The sequence below is a fragment of the Eublepharis macularius genome, chromosome 9 (genome assembly GCF_028583425.1).
Source record: "Eublepharis macularius isolate TG4126 chromosome 9, MPM_Emac_v1.0, whole genome shotgun sequence".
Classification (NCBI taxonomy): domain Eukaryota; kingdom Metazoa; phylum Chordata; class Lepidosauria; order Squamata; family Eublepharidae; genus Eublepharis; species Eublepharis macularius.
This window is the reverse complement of record NC_072798.1, coordinates 30,472,842-30,490,279: the sequence shown is the minus strand read 5'-3', so window position 1 is coordinate 30,490,279 and position 17,438 is coordinate 30,472,842. Positions and strand designations below refer to the sequence as shown.

The window sequence follows — 17,438 nt, the reverse complement described above, 5'->3', positions numbered from 1 at the left end:
CCTTGCAGAAAATCTGCATAATGCCACTTTCCCCACCCTCCTTCAAGTCACTCCTCAAAACTCACCTTATCTACGAAGGCTTTGGCATAATCCCTTAGTACATTTCCCCTACTGAAACTAGGTCAAAATATATTCAGTTGAAAGTAAGGGAGCAACATAAAGCAGGTTTACTCAGACATACGCCTCAGATTATTCAATGGGGCTTACTCCCAGGAAAACATCCTTAGGATTGCACTGTAAAGTATATTGTCCCCATTTATCCCTACTCAATTCTGTGTTGTGTATCTGTGCAGAAATGTATATTTGTAAGCTCCTTGGGGCAGGGACTTGCCTTGTTATACTCTTTCTATTGTCATGTTCATTGATGGTAAACGTTTTCTTTTTTATTTATTTAAAATTAAAACACATAATTATTAATGCCGAAGGCAAATACAGGTTATGGGAACAGGTGAAATTTATGAACACATTTTAACCCCTCAGCATTTTTATTTCTTCAAAATATATATATATATATATATGAAGGCTACTTTTTAAAATTACATATCACTGCGATAAAAAACAACAAATCTTACCTTTGTGGGCACACATTTCTTAATGAACTTGATACCATGTTCTTCCATGTGCTCCCCTATTTTGTTTGCCATATCCTGATCAAAGCCTCTGAGGAGAATGGAGCGCACCATCACAGTCACATCTAAACCAAGGCCTGCAAGAAATCCTGCACACTCAAGGGCAACGTAGGAAGCTCCAACCACCAATGTCTTTCCCGGGCAGTAATGCAAGGAGAAGAGGTCATCACTGGGGGGAAATATTAATAAATTAATAACTGAAACAAAATACAAGGGGAATGATTATGTCTGGGAAATATATACAACTGGACTATGAACCAAGATTAAAGGAGTTGGTGGGGGGACTCTTAAGGAGAACGTAAGAGTCTCCCTACACAGTAAGGCGCATGGCCAACATGCCTCCCATTCTGCAGGCTAATCAAGAACTGAATGCTGTTACCTGCATAACTAACACACTAAATAAGGGCAAGTTCCATACAGAATGCAGGTTGAATGGACTCCTCCACTGATACTGTGCTGCTACAATAAAAATGGCAGTTTTCAATTGGGGAACAGAAGTTGAGGGCTGTATGTCACTCTATGCTGTTCTGTCTCCATACGCAGTGCCTTGGGGCCAACCAAGATGAAACACTTGTGATCCGTGATCCATCCTTCCCAAAGAGGCAAATGGCAGCTTTAGGAGAACTGTTTACCTAAGGAAATTACTATGAGGAAAGGGAGAAAGTTAACTCCCCTTCTGCTCCAGCGCTATGGTCCAGTCCAATTCATGCCCCCCCCATGGCTGCTTTGATAAGAAAACTCAGGGGGCTATGAATGAGGCACAAGCTTTAGTCCCTTGATTTTCCAAATATTTTAGAAATCTGTCTTCAGAGGTAGACAGTTCATTACCATATGGCCTCTTCAACATCAGACAGACACAAATCTAGATCCACCACTGAATATGTATGCCACAGGGGGGTGCAACCACTCATAATTCCATGACGTAAATCTGCATGATACATATTTCACTTTTTTGTTCCTGTCAAGAGTGCACCTAAAAATGTAATGTGTGAATGATCCATTTTACAGAAAGTACCTTGCCTAAGGTCATCCATCAACTTGTGATTGAGCTGGAAAATTCTGGTAGGAACATTCTTTGCAACTAGGAAATTCTTCACTACTGAGGGCTGCCAACTTCTGTAGGAGGCTATCAGCCTCTTCCTTTCCCTTCTCAGCATTGTATTTTACCTGGTGATGCAATATTTCTTGTCTCCAGGGATGTCTGGATAACGGGGCCTTTCTCCAGTGGCTATCAGAAATCTCTCTGCCGTGTAAAACTTCTCTATCCCTTTGTTATTTGTTGTCTGTAAATAAAAGTAACAGAGCACAGCATTTTTTATTCTGAGCCTTTGGGAATAACATGCATTCCTTACAATGCACTCTATCCTTATCTCTCACCCCGTTAGGCATTTGGCTATATAATGAAAATGCAGTGTGCTATTCAACCCATCCCTCCCTGCCACTCTGCACATCTCAGTAAGACCAGCTCCCTACGCCTTGGAAGGCTCACACTACCTAACCAGTTGCAGAGGGGGAGCCACATATGCTTCAGCAAAAGCAACAGCCTTGAGACACCTTGAACAGATTTATGGTGGTGTAAGAGCAGAGCCTCTTTTATCAGACGTGTGAAGTATAATCTTTCATTGGCAGAGGCAGGTACACACACGGCCACAGAGGGGAAAAATTATTGTCAGTGGAGCCAAAAGGCTGTGAAGTGTAAAGAATAGCAGTCAGTCTGTGATATGCAGAGCCAGCAAGATACAAGATAAAAACAGAGTGATTAATTCACAACAGTATTTGCTGTAATAATACCATATTTCTAGCTACACTGTGTCCTTATTTCACAGCTATAATGAAACAGAGTCCCAATTCAGTCCAAATAGAATTTTGGACTGAATAATAAATTTTAGTTCAGCAGTCTTTCATTGCTGTAGCTTCCTTTTGAAGTACAACATGTTTCAAGTTCCCAGCAAAGTGTCCTGGGAGACTGAAACATTCTCTCACTGATTTCTGACTGTTACCAATTTGAACACCAGCTTTGTTTCAGTTTAGTTCTTTTCACAGAGATTGACTTATGCGTTCAATGTAGTCAGCAAAAGAACACTGCGTGTGATGGCATATATCACACAGGAATGTGTGTATCGGTGAGTGTAAACGATGCTCTTTGGTCCTATGACAGTGCTGCCCAAGTGGGAATGTGGACAGGATATGGTACTTGAGTTAGTTGTGGGACTCAGTAGCTGGGTTTGAGTCCCTGTCCCATAGTCTAGTGAGGGGTTAGGGGACAGTCTGTAAGTAAGGAAAGGCCCAGCGGCACACGTCCGTGCAAGAGTAGTATCACTGTCTAGTATAGGATCACTGGAGTGATCTGGCTTTTTATCTTATATACATTCATGTTCTGCATAGAGGTGTCACAGAGCTACCCCCTGAATCCCCCTCTTCTCTATACTTATTTCTATATTTATCTGCCAACTTAAGGCAACATCCCATGCTCTAAATAAAGAGGGCTGTAGCTCACAAGAGTTAATACTACAGCAAACCTATTGGTCTGGAAGGTAGTGTTACCATCTGAGATGTATGGAGGCTGGAAGGAGGAGAAGGAGAGATGAGAAGCTGCAGCTCCCATCAGCAGCAGCAAAATAAGGAGCAAACCTTCAGGTGGGCTGGTGCTATTGCTACTGTGGAGAGTGTGCGTGCAGCTGGGGGGGGGGCAGCAGCTCGCTTGCCTCTCCCATAGCAAGTGGCCACAGAGGCTACGCTGCAGATGTAGGGAAGGCTGCAAAAGCCCCAGGCTGCTGAGTCTCAGATTAGTGGAGGGACAACCACAGCTGGAATTCCCCTGACTTAACAACTGATTATTCACACCCGGCCTTAGGGCCGCTGGACTTCTCACTCACTTTTGGTCAGGCATCTGAGGATACCTTGCCCCAGGTATAATATGAGGACCTCTATCCTTCCTTCATCCTCTGCTGTCCCTTAGCAGAAGAAGCTCAAGAGAAAAATCCTTTCTGCCCCATTAAAAGTGCTTTCTGTTATACAGAGGGATCCAAGGCAAACCATTTAGAATTGCCTAACAATAAAACTGGACTATTCTGACTTAACTACCAACTCTAGCAGAACATTCTCGTTTAAAGCAGTTCTGTTGCTCCCTTCCCTGCTCCAGTAAAAAAGGAGGGTTGTAAGGCAAAGAGAACAGCACAATAACCTGCTCAGTGACCCAGTACCTTAATCCTGTGTGGCCCGACAAACTCTCCATAAGCGTTCTCGTATGTGACGTTATTATCTCGGAGGGATACCCGATAACCCCAGTTTAGAGAGCCAATGTAATTCTGGACTGCTTCTGTCATGGTCTCCCAGCTGTGGTTTACTGTTGAGAAAAAGAACCCAGCTTTTCATATATGCATCTTTCATTCCCCACAGCCTTTGTTTTCCATTAGCATGTTATATAACAACAGACACACCTGGCTTAACTCATTGCTATGCCCCTTATATTTTAAATTAGCTTAATTCTCCAAGGTTTGTGGAGTTCTGCTGACACACTGCAAGGATAACAATGTGAGCAAATGTGGCTCAAAGTATTTTGCAGGTGGTGTGGCGTTATCTTTTGAAACCGCCCAAGTCCTCATGTTGTACTTCTTTAAAAGGAAAATCTTGCACATACAGAGTTTAAATTTGCTCAGATATCATCTGTCCTGCAGTGGTGATGCCTCTGCTATGAACAAATATGTCTGATAACTGCACCCACATACTTCAGCTTGTGAAGACAGAGATGCTCTGAGCTGATATAAAAAATGAACCACAAGTGCTCTGATGAGTATGCTGCTTTTTTGGTAATATAATCTTGATTATATTCCAGGCCATGGCATCAAAACCTTGAATTGTGCCCTCCGTACTTGAATCACTTCATTCCTAAGAGGCTTCAATACAAAGCCTTAAACAGCAGCACAACATACACATCCAGTAGACAAAGGTGATTTCTATCCATGTACCTTTCGGATCCAACTGCCATCCAAACTTGGGTGCATCAGATACGGCTTGTCCAAGCAAGGCTGTCTGGTGCATCAGCTTTTTAGGTATGCAACCTACATTGACGCAAGTTCCTCCAAGACCTAAGAGAGGAAGCGAACCAAGTTTCATATCACAATTTATGGCGACCTGAGTCCCATAGATGGGATCACACAAGCATTTAATGCAGAAAGCAAGTGCATCATCAATAGAAACACTGACTGGCAGGGAAGGGAGAATCATATACTTGGAGGAAGGGTGGGATAAAAACGTAATAAATAGATACTGCAGATTAGTCTGCTTCTGGAGAATCTTTAACAAGGGAATTGGCTCAGACTCTTTCTTATGAGTATATCCATGGGGCTATTGTTGTGGATCTTGCAGATGAAAGGGGAAGCTATGGTACAGTCAGAAAGTTACTGAGCAGTGTGTGTGTTGTGAAATATTTTAAACAGAGCATAAGGGAAACACACACATGAAAATTTAAGACATCGTAAGTTATTCATATTAGCTAAGTGCCCATTACCCTGACCTGGATAGCCCAGGCAAGCCCAATCTTGTCAGATCTTGGAAGCTAAGCAGGGTTGGCCTTGGTTAGTAATCAGATGGGAGACCTCCAAAGAAAACAGCTTTTCCCCTTCACTCTGCTAATATATAGAACTGGACTAAATGCATACACATAATAATAATAATATTATAATAATAACATTTAATTTATATACCGCCCTTCAAGACAACTTAATGCCCACTCAGAGCAGTTTACAAAGTATGTCATTATTATCCCCACAACAAAACACCCTGTGAGGTGGGTGGGGCTGAGAGAGCTGTGACTAGCCCAAGGTCACCCAGCTGGCTTCAAGTGGAGGAGTGGGGAATCAAACCCGGTTCTCCAGATTATTCCCTGTCCCCACTACCCAACTGGGTTCCTGAACTGAACAGAGGGAGGAAACACCTTCTTTCCTCAGTCCAGCTTGTCACTTTGAACTAGGTTATAGATCCTAATATTGTTGCACAGAATCTAAATCTAATTCCCACCCCCACCCCCCAGCTAGGGTTCTCGTCTTTTAAATTCTAATGGCAGAGCAGAGGAGGGGGTTTCTGGAAGAAAATGTAGTGCTAGAACCCCTATTCCGTGCACAAATTGAGGTTGCACAATCCCAGGGCATCTGATATTCTCTGTCTTTTGAGCTCTCAGTGTGACCATGAAGAATGATCACGTGGATGGCTGTGCCCCAGCGTAAGAGAATTTGTGAATCACTGACTTACCCCATCTAGTTCCCAAAGGAGTAGGGACAACAAAATCCAGGACCAACACCTTCTTGCCAAGCTTGGCAGCTTCCTGGAGATCAAATAAAGAAATCAAGTCTTTGAACAAAAGAAGTTGCATATAGAGAGGAGTACAAACACCAGCATTTCTTCTACTAGGGTCCAGGGATCTTGAGAGTTTGCAAAAGTATTCAGGGGGGCCACAAGTCATTTGTGAGGACAGAGGGCAAGCTCTTCTCGTGTCTATTGGGCTCGAGTAGTAATTCTTAAACTGGGACTAGAAGCCCAAATTAGACCAAAACGCCTGTAGAGAAGAGGTGGTTAGCTAGGAGATAAGGTCCTGGGAGGACTGACAGCAAATTAGGGTTTGCCTCTGAGTAATGCACAAAATGGCCATGAAATACAGCCTGATACTCAATGCTATATATTCATAAATACCAAAAATAAAAAATAAAGATAAGCACTGCCATGACAGGCAAAAAGTTCATGTTATGGACAGAGACCAGGGCCAGAAGACACAACGCCTGAAGGGAGCACAATTTATTCTGGGAAACTTCCATTCAGAAATAAGTAGTTTCTGGTATACTGGTGGCAGAATGTGTGAAGATAAATATTCCCCCTCCTTCTCACAAGAGTCAAAACATCTTGGCCTTTAGAAAACATTTGCGATGCTTTCACATGAAGATTTTGTTCTGTGCCCTCCCCGCAATGGCAGCTTGAAGGTGGGGGTGGGAGCCCTCAAGTTGCCAATCTTCCAGGTTTTCCCAGTTTTGCTGTGTTTTCCCATAAACCTGCCTTATGATCTCTCCTGAAAGATCATACTCAAAGCAGTTTTGGGGACAAGTGGATGGGAACGTGCTGATTTCCGCAACTTCAAAAATGGGCAGTAGGCATATTGCTATAGCAGCACTAAGCTATAGTAATACTGCACCTACTGCCTTTGTTTTTCAAAAGCTAGCACAAAGGACTCTGGCAGCAAGGGGTGATGGTGGTGATGGGTACAAGGGAAAACGGACAAAAAACCAGAATCTCATCACGAGGAGGCTCCGTTCCTGTTGTCAATGCCTCTGCATTCACAGTGGCAATGAGAGCACAACAGAGAATCATGTCCATGTAGAAGCAACCTTATATTCCAAAGGTTTGGTAACATGCATGCAGGCCATCAGTACATGTGAGTTTCCCCAGAAGGATAAACAGAGGCTCTCTGGAGCTATTTCTGGTTGGGAAAACAGACAGGGGGAACTTTTCCTGCACCCACAATACAAACTGGGCCATTCTTGCTTTGGAATTAAGCTTCAGTATCTGCCTACTGCATATCTGGGTTAGACCAGTAAAAAGAGCTGCCTGACAATAAGCGAGAGAATTTCACAATTACCCAGCCCAGGTATAAATACTACTAACATTATAGGGCAGAACTCCTAAAAGGTCAGCAAAAGGCCTATGTAGGGATAGGAAGCAAAAATCATTAACAGCAGTGGTATAGATGCAGAGGAAAACTGAGGTATCCTATAGTGCCTCCAGAGGTACCACTGCTGGAAACAGTGCGGCAATTAACTTACTTATTAAAACCTTTCTACCCCACCCTTCTGTCCTAGAGGGATGTGCAGGGCAGAGGACAAACATAATTAAAGTTAGTATCAAGACATTAATATTTTAAATGAGAGAAAACCATGGCAGATCTGTAGCAGAAAAACCAGATTTCATGGAAAGGCCATGGAGTTGAAGCCAGAGTTGGCAAAGAATGTCATTAGTTAATAGAACAATACCAGGCCCTTTCATTTCAGGACGGTCCAAAAGACTGAGATGGCCACAGTGGTGACTGGGGTCAGAGACAGTACAAAGAAGCACCCCTTTAACTTCCTGGCCAAGCTAATGAGATTTAAAGAACTCTGGTCCTCTTAATGACCATTCCTAAGAAGAGGTATTGAGTTTGGATCCAGGAAGAGTGAATTCCTATCCTACCAAAGAACCTAAGATTTGCCTTGACGGATCAGATCAGAGTACTGGCTATTGCTATCAACAACACTGGACAAATGTAGAGCATTGATTTTGGGGTGGGGTGGGATGGAGGATAAGATGGCGCTACTGAACTGCCTCCGTTAACCAGCGGCAGGGTGGGTGTTGAGAAACCCTAGTTCCAGTATGAAATACTTTGGTGGAACATCAAACACACATGGAAAAAGGCTTTGCACTTCTCCCTTTTCATTTTCTCTTTTGATGAAAAGATTGTATTTTCATACCAGTTACCTGAGTCATGAGAAAAACAACACTTAAAGCCAGAGAAGGAGGGGGGAGGGGGAGGTGTAGCAACATAAACTTAATTAAATGTTGAATTATAATTTGACTTCTTGAATGACCACAACTGTGTCAAATGATGGGTTGCATTCCATTGCATGAATGGCCCTTGAGATGTCTTGTTTCTGAATCACAAGCCATTAAAAATGATACTTCAAAGCTACTTTAAAAATGAGCTTTATTCCTGTGACATAAAGTGATGTGTTGATCAAGCAATGCTAGCAAGTCAACAGGTATATGAATCTGACCTTAGCTCACAGTGATGGTCTGCATTTTATGTATTCCAAGAAAATCATTAGTGTGAATGCACTAAACACTAGGATAAGTTCACAAGTACTGATCATTTCCCTAAACCGACTCAGGACCAAGCTACAAGTGACGAATGACACAGGTTGGACACTTATCAGCTTCCCTCAAGTTTTGATGGGAAATGTAGGCATCCAGCAGCACTTCACACCTCACCCAAACATCCTATGTTATCATTAACTCACGATAGGTAACAGTGCAATTTGTTTTGAGTCCTATCACCTAATTTTAGCACACCACTGCAGAACTGAAAGCCCTGGATACTGGCTGGTTGATGTAACCTAAAAACTTGAGATTAACCATGCTACATTTGGTAGTTCTGAAAGTTTTGTTTCTTCCTGGAGCCTTGCTGATGTTTGGAATATTTTCCCAGTCTTGATGTGAGCAAGAGAAATATTTGCACGAGTGCTCCAACACCATTTAACAGACAGTAACTAACCTTCTTCTGTATACTTTGTACTTCAATAGTAGTAATTTTAGATTAAATCCTATCCACTATGCAATCCTAAACAGAGTTATACCATTCTAAGTTCACTGCATTTAGAAGGGTATAACTCTACTTAGGATTGCACTTTTAGTTATCGCGGCAAAATAAAAACAAGTTTTAAGCTCTCAAAGCAAATTAATTTTAAAGGTTCCAGATTCAGGGTGATTTTTGTCCTCCTAAGCAAAAATAGTTGGGAAGTGTATCCTTCAAAAGTATTGCAAGTTCTATACTCAGCGTAAATCTCAGAGCCCCAGAATAAAATGCAAGCTGAGCTAAAACCAGTTATGTCTCAACAGAATTGTATGTGAAGATGCAACAGAAGTGCAGTTAATTACACTGTTACCCTGGGGTATCTGCAGGGATATATTCAGGAGTTTCCACAGATGTTACAAGCACCGCTGGGGACACAGGCCATAGAGTACTTTAAGTCTTCAGTCATTTTTCTTGGTTCACTATTTCTCAATGCTACAGTTTCATAGTTCATTTCGGAAATATGAAAGCAACTTAACTACTTTACTGACATGGTATTGTAGCAGGCTATGAGGCTCCCCCCCCCACACACACACACACCAAAAAAGACTTCTTTCTCTAGTTTTTTTCTGGCTTCCTTTTGCTTGCTTCAAGAGCAGCAGTGCTCAGACTGGCAATAAGCATTGCCTGCTTCACCTAATCAGCCTCATTCATCTGTGCATCACTGCAATCAAGTGTAGATGTAGAACCGTCACTGTCTCTAAAGGAACAGTATTCAGCCATCCAAATAATGCACTCAGCCCTTTATTATCAGCATAACTTTTAACCTGTCAGCCCTTCCAGGTTAGATGTGTAGAATAACAAGCAAGCCCCTGTGTGGGAGCACCAAGACTTATAAATCCAGTTTAATTATTCCACAAACAGAAAGAAAATGTGGAAGGCAAGGAAGAAACAAGGAGGAAAAGCTCAGGCTTGAAAAAATACCACCAGTCCTGTTCCAGGAACTTGGCAGGGACAGCAACACCACTACATCGAACTAGCAAAATAAAATATTTCGTAGATATAAATATATATACATGATATTTTGAATCAAATTGGAATTTTATTGTAAAAGCTGACACCTTTGATTCACAATAAGGGTCTAAATGGAAAATACAAAAAAACAAGAAATAGGATGCTATACCGGGGGAAATAGGACTTGTGACCGGGGGGGGGGGGCGGGCAGGATCCCAAAGCAGTGGTTCTATGAGGCTCTCTACACGAGCCATCTGACATGTGAAGCTCGCCTGTTGGGAGATGCAATGTTAGCTGGGAAGAGTGGTTTAAAAAGACAGAGCGGCAGCAAGGCAAAGGCTTTGCTATACACTGGAGCTGTGTGAAGGGAAACTTCAGCTCATTATAACGTCTCCAGGTCCAAGCCTGACTCTGGAAGGCAGCTCCAGCCCATTTCCATTCCTCACTGCCCTCTGGCCGTGATCCCAGGCAGTTTTAGACTGGAGAGGTGAAATTGGCAGAGCCTTTCAGGAAGCAAAGATGAAATTAACAAACCCTCTGAGGAGCAATTTCCACTGGCTCTGTCTTTTTAAACTATGTTTCCTACCTAACATTGCATCTCCCTACACTTGACGAACATGCACGGAGGCATCTTGTGTAGAGAGACTCAATGTCTCTTCCAAATTTAGCACATAGGGTAGACAATGCTGGACCTCACCATCATATCCAGAACTTTCTGGAGGAGCAAGAGCTTAATGTTCTTATCAGCACTTTTTACAAACTGATTTAAGAGCACATAAGAAGAAGACTACCTGTGCAAAGCCTCCTTGCACAAGCCCACAGTGGTTTGCAAAATCCACTCCAGATTCCACAACCAGCTCCAGAATTTGGGCAGAATGAATCCTTTTGCCTCTGGAAAAATTTATCCGAACAGAACCACAACCCAGTTAACTAGTTGCACATGAAACGTGTTTTTGTTGATCATACCTTGGACGCTGCAAGTCCGCCCGAGCCCCCTCCAATAACAATCAGATCGTAGTCATAAGAATGTCCTTCTGCTTGCCCGTTCACTTCAAGCATCTTTTTAAGTGTTCCTTCCTTGTGTGCCTAAATGGAGAAAACAAATATGTCCATAAAGCATTTTCAACCTGGCTCATAATATCATGAATCAGCAGTGATTAAAAACAACAATGGCCCTACATCGGAAAAAAGGAAATAAACAGGAAGAAAAAAAGTCCATCTAAAAGTGTTTTCATGTTTGCTAACATAAGCTGCTGTAAATAGCCACCAACCTTTATTATTATCTACACAACTTTGCATGCCAAATAAGCTGCAAAACATATTGAAGTTATGGGGGTTGGGGGTGATGGCACTACTTCCCCTCCCACTCTGCATTCTTTCAGGTCTCTTATAATTAATCTATTGGAATACTTATCGCTGTAGCAGTTCTCAGGTTCTGCATACCGAAGTACTATTATTATAACTAATTAAATGTACTTACGCATTTTAGCTATGCAAGCCAGAAGCACAAATCCCTTCACTTAAAAAAAAAAGTATGTATGTAAACATGCATTCATAGCATTGCTATAATTATTATGAGGCATGTAACAGTAAACTATGGTGTAACAAATGGTTAAGTGTCTGCGCTGTGAGTCAGCCTGCTGCTTGTTTGAGTCCCACTTCTACCATGAGTTTAGCAGGTGGCCTTGGGTAAGCCTCTTCTCTCAGCCCCAGCTGTATTGTGTGGATAACAATAACACTGACTTTGTTCACCACTCTGGGTGGGCACTAAAATGTCTAGAAGAGTGGTATATAAGCCCACTATTGTTGTTACTATTATTATCATCATTAACAACGAGAACAACAACACAAACAACCGTGGATTTTTTTAAAGACCCTTGCTGAGAATCTTGCCTTCCTCTTCCGGAATCTGAAATGGTGCCCTTGCCATAAGCCTAGTATTGTTAAGAAAGCCTCCTTAGGTCAAATAAGAAGACAGCATAGAGGACAACTCTAGAAGTGACAACTCTTAAATATACAGGGACTAAACTACTGAATTAAAATTAAAAGACAACAGGAAGCCAGTGCAAGTGCTAGAGGAAGAGCTGCCACCGCCTTTCTGAACGGGCAGGCACTTTTGGAATGTTGAGAACACAGAACTACTACAAAATGGCTGCCATGGGAAAGGCGAGAATCATTCATAAAACACTGGAAAGATCCGCAAATGTTGAAAGGTTCCAAACCAAACACTGTGCTAGAGCAGAGGCAGCTGTTTCTGAACAGGGGCTTCCTGCAGAAACAAAGGCGAGGCTTCTTCTGAAATACCTTCTGCTCCAATAAAGTGGAGAAAATCTAGGGCTGGCTCTTTGCTTTGAGGGAAAGAGAAGATTTGAAGAAGAAGCAGGTGATCACCAGAAAACACATGGGCAGGCATTGCACTGGAGGTCACTGTGCTAGACTACTTGTTCCCAATGTCCTGAAATACTGAGAGGTGCCCAAAATGGGCGGCTCATCCGCTGAAACTTTTGAACCTCAAGAGCAGCTCCTCACACTCTTCATTAAAATTATTCCTCTGATGAGCTAATTTCCAGAACCAACTGCAAAGATGTCCCTGAGGAAAAGAGGTATGCAATTTTACAAATACTACCTTTACTCTCATGGCCTAATCATATAGTCCACATGTCCCCTTGTTGTGTCTGCCCCAGCCCGCGTGACCAGAAATAGTCCAGAAGCTCAAAGCTCAGAACTTAATTCCCAGGTGTGCAGGGAGAGGAGGCTTAAACCCCTCCTCTGCACCAACTTCCCAATCTGAAACAGCTCTGGGGAGCCACTATTTGCCCCACTGGTGAAACCTATGTGTAGCTGTACAGTACATGTATGTTTTCTAGGGTCGTCACCCCCTGCTGAAGGTGGGGGACTCCCTATGCCCATCCCCTTCCCTCACCTTTACTCACTTATCTTTTGGTTATAATTCAGTAAGCACCTCTGTCTGTGTTGTCTGGGAGCAATTTGTAGTGAATTGTCCCCTGGCACAACCTGTAGCTTCCACGTCGTGCCAGAAAATGTCATTTTCCAGCATGACTGGTGGGTGGGGGAGCTAAGAACCCCACTCCCCCCCAGTTTGACCCTTGGGGAACTTGACACCTCTAATGTTTTCCCAGCAGGGCAAGTAATGGCTCCCCAGGTGCAGAGAGGGAGAAGGCTTTAGCCCCATCTCTCCATGTTCCTAATCCAAATCAAATCTCTGTGTATCTGGGACTTAAGTCCTGAACATGCAATTCCCACGCCACATGAAGTCATGAAGACAGTTTGGACATCCAGGGGACATAAGGACTTTGTAGTGTGTTATTAGGCATGCTACAATCCTATCTATGCTTACCTGGGAGTAAATCCCACTGAATTGAGTGGGATTTATTTCCAAATAAACAATAATAGGACACATAAGCGAAGAAACACATTCCTTTTTACCACAGCAAAATAGTTGAACAGCCTCCTACCCTCAGCCCTTTCTCTGCTCAAACTTGCAACCTCCCAGTCTGTTTTTGGTTGTTGTTGTTTTTAAAAAGACGCTGCTGCAGCATTAGGGTGGATATATGACTGCATGTCACTTCTAGTCCGGGCCTTAATTCCAACCCTGGAACTCTTTACTCCTATAAATCATGCTTTCTGAACAGCATTTTTTGTGCCTCGCTGTCTATACAACCAGCATTACATTCCAACATTACATCCCTGCCTCCCAATAATTAACAAACCTGAATCGCCAGTTTACCAACTCTGGGACTGTATTTGCACGCAGCTTTCCTGAAGCTACAGGTTGTTCCCTGCAATTTTACAATGGCTACAGGCACAAGAAGCCATGCCATATAAACACTGCTACCCCACTGCCAGCTCTTTGAAAGCCAATCAGGAATTCTCACATACATATCAAAGAGCTGATATGTATGTGAGAATTCCTGATTGGCTTTCCTGGGAGACATGGAAGAGTATATCAGGGTTCAAAATTGCTTGCTGCAGAGTAGGCAGAGAGGCAATAATTATAGCACTGTCCTGTAAAGCAATAATTCCACATTACTTTAAAAAGGAAGATTTGCATAGGTGCATCCTGAGACCAACTCTTTTATAGGTCAGCATTTCCTTTACTTACAGCTCGTGCTCTAGAAATACAGATTAAATCAAACAAAGTTACACTGTGCTGCAAGAGAATCTGTCTTGCAATCTAGGGCTGTAGATTAGCTGTCATTACTTTGCTTAAACAAGCCTCTGAATTTTGCAAATGCATTTTGACAGCTGGGGCCTGCAAAACACATTCCATTACACATTAAATTACACCCCCCAGCTGAAAATCAGTCATTGTATTACATTCACAGGGTTCCCACACTTCACCAGGAGCCAAAAGGCAGCCTCGCTCTCTTGCCTCTGGAAATCGGCTCAGTTCACATTGGCCTCAGCCATACAAGAGGAGAGGTCCAAGGACAAACCAGACTGCCAGTTAGGGCATTTCAAGAGGGCCTTAATCTTTGGGAACGAGAGCATTTGCTTCAGCTGCTCTTCACAGGTGCCACCATTGACTTGCACAGGACTAGTATGGACTGGAAAGTCACCACCACATACTTCTTTCCAGGGCTGAACAACTAGACAATCGCAGGACATGACCCCATGGGTCATTTCCTGTGCTCCTAGATGAGCACAACCGTTTCCAGGCAGGCCAAGAAACCAGTAACTGGGCAAGCCTTTTTGTAAACCCTCACTTCCTCCAAGATAATTGCTGCTGTTAAAAATCTGGTAGTTTTATGTTCTATACACTGCAATTTTAAACAGAGTTACGCCCTCCTGTCCATCGAGGTCAACAGGTTTTGAAAGGTATAACTGTGATTAGGATCACACTGTTAAGTCTCTACGTTGGTGTACCTTTCAGTGTCTGCACTTTGGTAGTCTGTAAGCTAACTGAATATATTACCCAAGCATTTTAACTAAAAATAAAATTTACCCTGCTGAGACATGTGGATGATAACTGAAAAGGACACATCTTTCTAAAAACTTCTATCTCTCACTTTTTAACTCATTCAGACAATGAAGGACTAATTCACACAAATAATATTCATAACTGGTTGCACTGGAGAGGCTGAAATCTGGGGCTTGAATAGGGGGAACACAGGTTCAAATTCTGTGGCACACACTTGGGTGACCTTGGGTGCCATTGTCTCTCAGCCTTACTGATCTCAGAGCATCATGGTGAAACTAAAATTTTGCTCTAAGTTGCTAGGAGAAAAGGCTGGTTACAAAAATAAGAAACAAAATAAGATAATTCAGTGACTGGCAGACATCTGTGCCATAGCACAGCAAACAGCAAAGTGGTCATTTGGTTGCTTTTCAGCATTTAATAAAGTGAGAAATTCACCCACTTCAACTGACAGGTTTACACAACTGCTTTCTGTAATGAGAATTTAAAACTTGTATTCGCTGGAAGGTACAGTCAATTTATCTTCTGCATACTCTCCCATGTTAACAGCATTTACATGTGACACAAATATCGCAAGTGAAGCTCAAATGCACTTAAGTGCCTTGTGTGAAAATGCTCCTAACTCTATGGCCCCAGTCCATTTTATATAGAATTTACATGTTGTCTCTACAGAACCCTGCTTGAGGTTGTTTTACAAGCTTTTAAATGGCATGGAAGGGAACTAAACAGAGCCCCTACTTTCCTCCCATCTGGAACAGATTAATGGTAAGGTCTGCAGACTATTTGGCAGACCTGCAAGCAGAATTTCTGGCTTTTGGCTTGGGAAAGGAAATCCTGTGCATAGCAACTCTGTGTATGTAAGATTCCTTCCAGTGGATACACACACAGTAACCGGCTTGATCACACCGGAGGGTATTTCCGTTTTTACTGCTCCACATGCACAGAATACGCCACATGGAGCAGCATAAACAGAGACCCCCCCCCCTTTGCTCACAATTTTGGAAAACAGCTTGAGGAGGGAGGCAGGAGCCCTTTCTTGGAATTCTGTGGCTGAATTCTGAGGCTACTTGGGCTCTCCTTTATTTTTTAATAGCCATTCCCCACAGTTACTGGGTGGCTGGTCATAGATCTTGAGTTATAGTAAAAACATGCTAGCAAGTCACTATTACTTGTAAACAACAGCATCATGGGAAACAATTTGATGTACCATTCCAAATAAGTTAATCTGTCTTCACTTTAAAAGCCACGCTGTTCAATTTTGTCAATATAAATGGAAGGTCTGAGATTCTCTGAAGTTTTTACGAACTCCCTCAGTTGTAGCTGCTTCCCTTTCCAACTTTCCTAGCCACTACCCATCCTCCAAGATTGAAAAGTGGACTAGTGCCTCTTGATGCAGTTCAAAAGCCTCAGGGCAGAGACCTCCAAGTCAAAAAGTAAGACTGTCTCTCCCCTCTGAGCTGCAAATAAGTTAACAGCTTCTTACCTTCAAAGTTTGCTCATGACCTCCTACTTGGTTTTGGTGAACAAACACGACAGGCATTGAGGTCTCCATGGTGAGCTCATACAAGGCTTCTTTCAATCGCTGCCCATCTTCTGTAAGAGAAGAAGGGAAAGAACACACAGCGCGCGTGAGGGCTTCCGCTTATGAAGGCTTGCTAAGCGGGAAAGGGATCAGGGAGGGGGCGGGGCTTTCTGCGTCACAGGCAAACTTCACTCACTTCCCTGTTCAATGGAGTTCAGTTCAGTCACTGCCTGTTTCAAAGTTGCCTAAAGCTGTGGTGAGTCAGATGCATTGCAAGCATGACTTGCTAATTCCCCCCCCCCCTAAGTACTTACTAGGAAGGGAACAGTTCTGGATTCAGTATTTTTTAATAATTTAACACCGTGCTGAAACTCTACAGTTGCAATCCTAAAAAAAGGTTTACTGGAAGCGAGATCCACTCAATAGTTTTGAATATTAAAAGCATTATTTCAGTTTTTAACATTAACAGAGGAATGCCATCAAAATTCTCTGCCACCGCAACACAAAAACATAGTTCACATTTTTTTAAAAAAAATCCCTAGGTTTCTATTATCAGAAAGGCTTTATGTAATCTATGAAAGAATTTTTTTTTTTGGTATACCACATTAAGCACCAAAATTGCTTTGACTACACTAGAGAGGGAATCTGCGTCATACTTTTGGAACCCAGTGCAGAAAAAGGCTACCTGATCAGTGATGACTGCAAAAAGGGCCTCATCCCACCTAAAAGCCACTCTCTCACCCGCCCCATTTTGATAGCTGGGATTCTCCACATTCCACCCCGGACTCCTCCCCCATTAGCTTTCCATCATCTCTGAGGTTTGCTTGCCCTCCGGGAAAGTGATTACATCATTAAAGAATATTCAGTTCCTCTGTAAAGTCTGGATAGACATTGCTTGCAGACTGCTGAGGGCAGGAGGGTTTCCTGCATTTGATTTACACAGCAAGGTGGAACGGAGCCCTTCCCTTCCTCCTAAATAAAGCGGCTGGTGGGTTAGGGTGCCAGTTGTACGCCTTGATTCCTTGG

The 17,438-nt window shown here is 42.8% G+C and overlaps 1 protein-coding gene across 2 annotated transcripts in view; it reads right to left on the bottom strand.

The window, feature by feature from the left end:
• Positions 1–17,112, bottom strand: part of TXNRD1 (thioredoxin reductase 1) — a 35,067-nt gene extending 17,955 nt beyond the window's left edge. The window contains exons 1-8 of one of the 2 annotated variants that reach the window (XM_054989341.1): positions 17,098–17,112; positions 16,374–16,483; positions 10,918–11,037; positions 5,880–5,952; positions 4,598–4,717; positions 3,833–3,975; positions 1,797–1,912; positions 573–798 (exon numbers count right to left, since the gene is read on the bottom strand). In XM_054989341.1, coding sequence (XP_054845316.1) covers positions 573–798; positions 1,797–1,912; positions 3,833–3,975; positions 4,598–4,717; positions 5,880–5,952; positions 10,918–11,037; positions 16,374–16,442 — 867 coding nt within the window. In that variant the 5' untranslated portion in view covers positions 16,443–16,483; positions 17,098–17,112. Of the gene's footprint in view, positions 1–572; positions 799–1,796; positions 1,913–3,832; positions 3,976–4,597; positions 4,718–5,879; positions 5,953–10,917; positions 11,038–16,373; positions 16,532–17,097 lie in introns of those variants that run through there. The other variant, XM_054989340.1, reaches the window with a different exon arrangement.
• Positions 17,113–17,438: the final 326 nt, after the last annotated feature.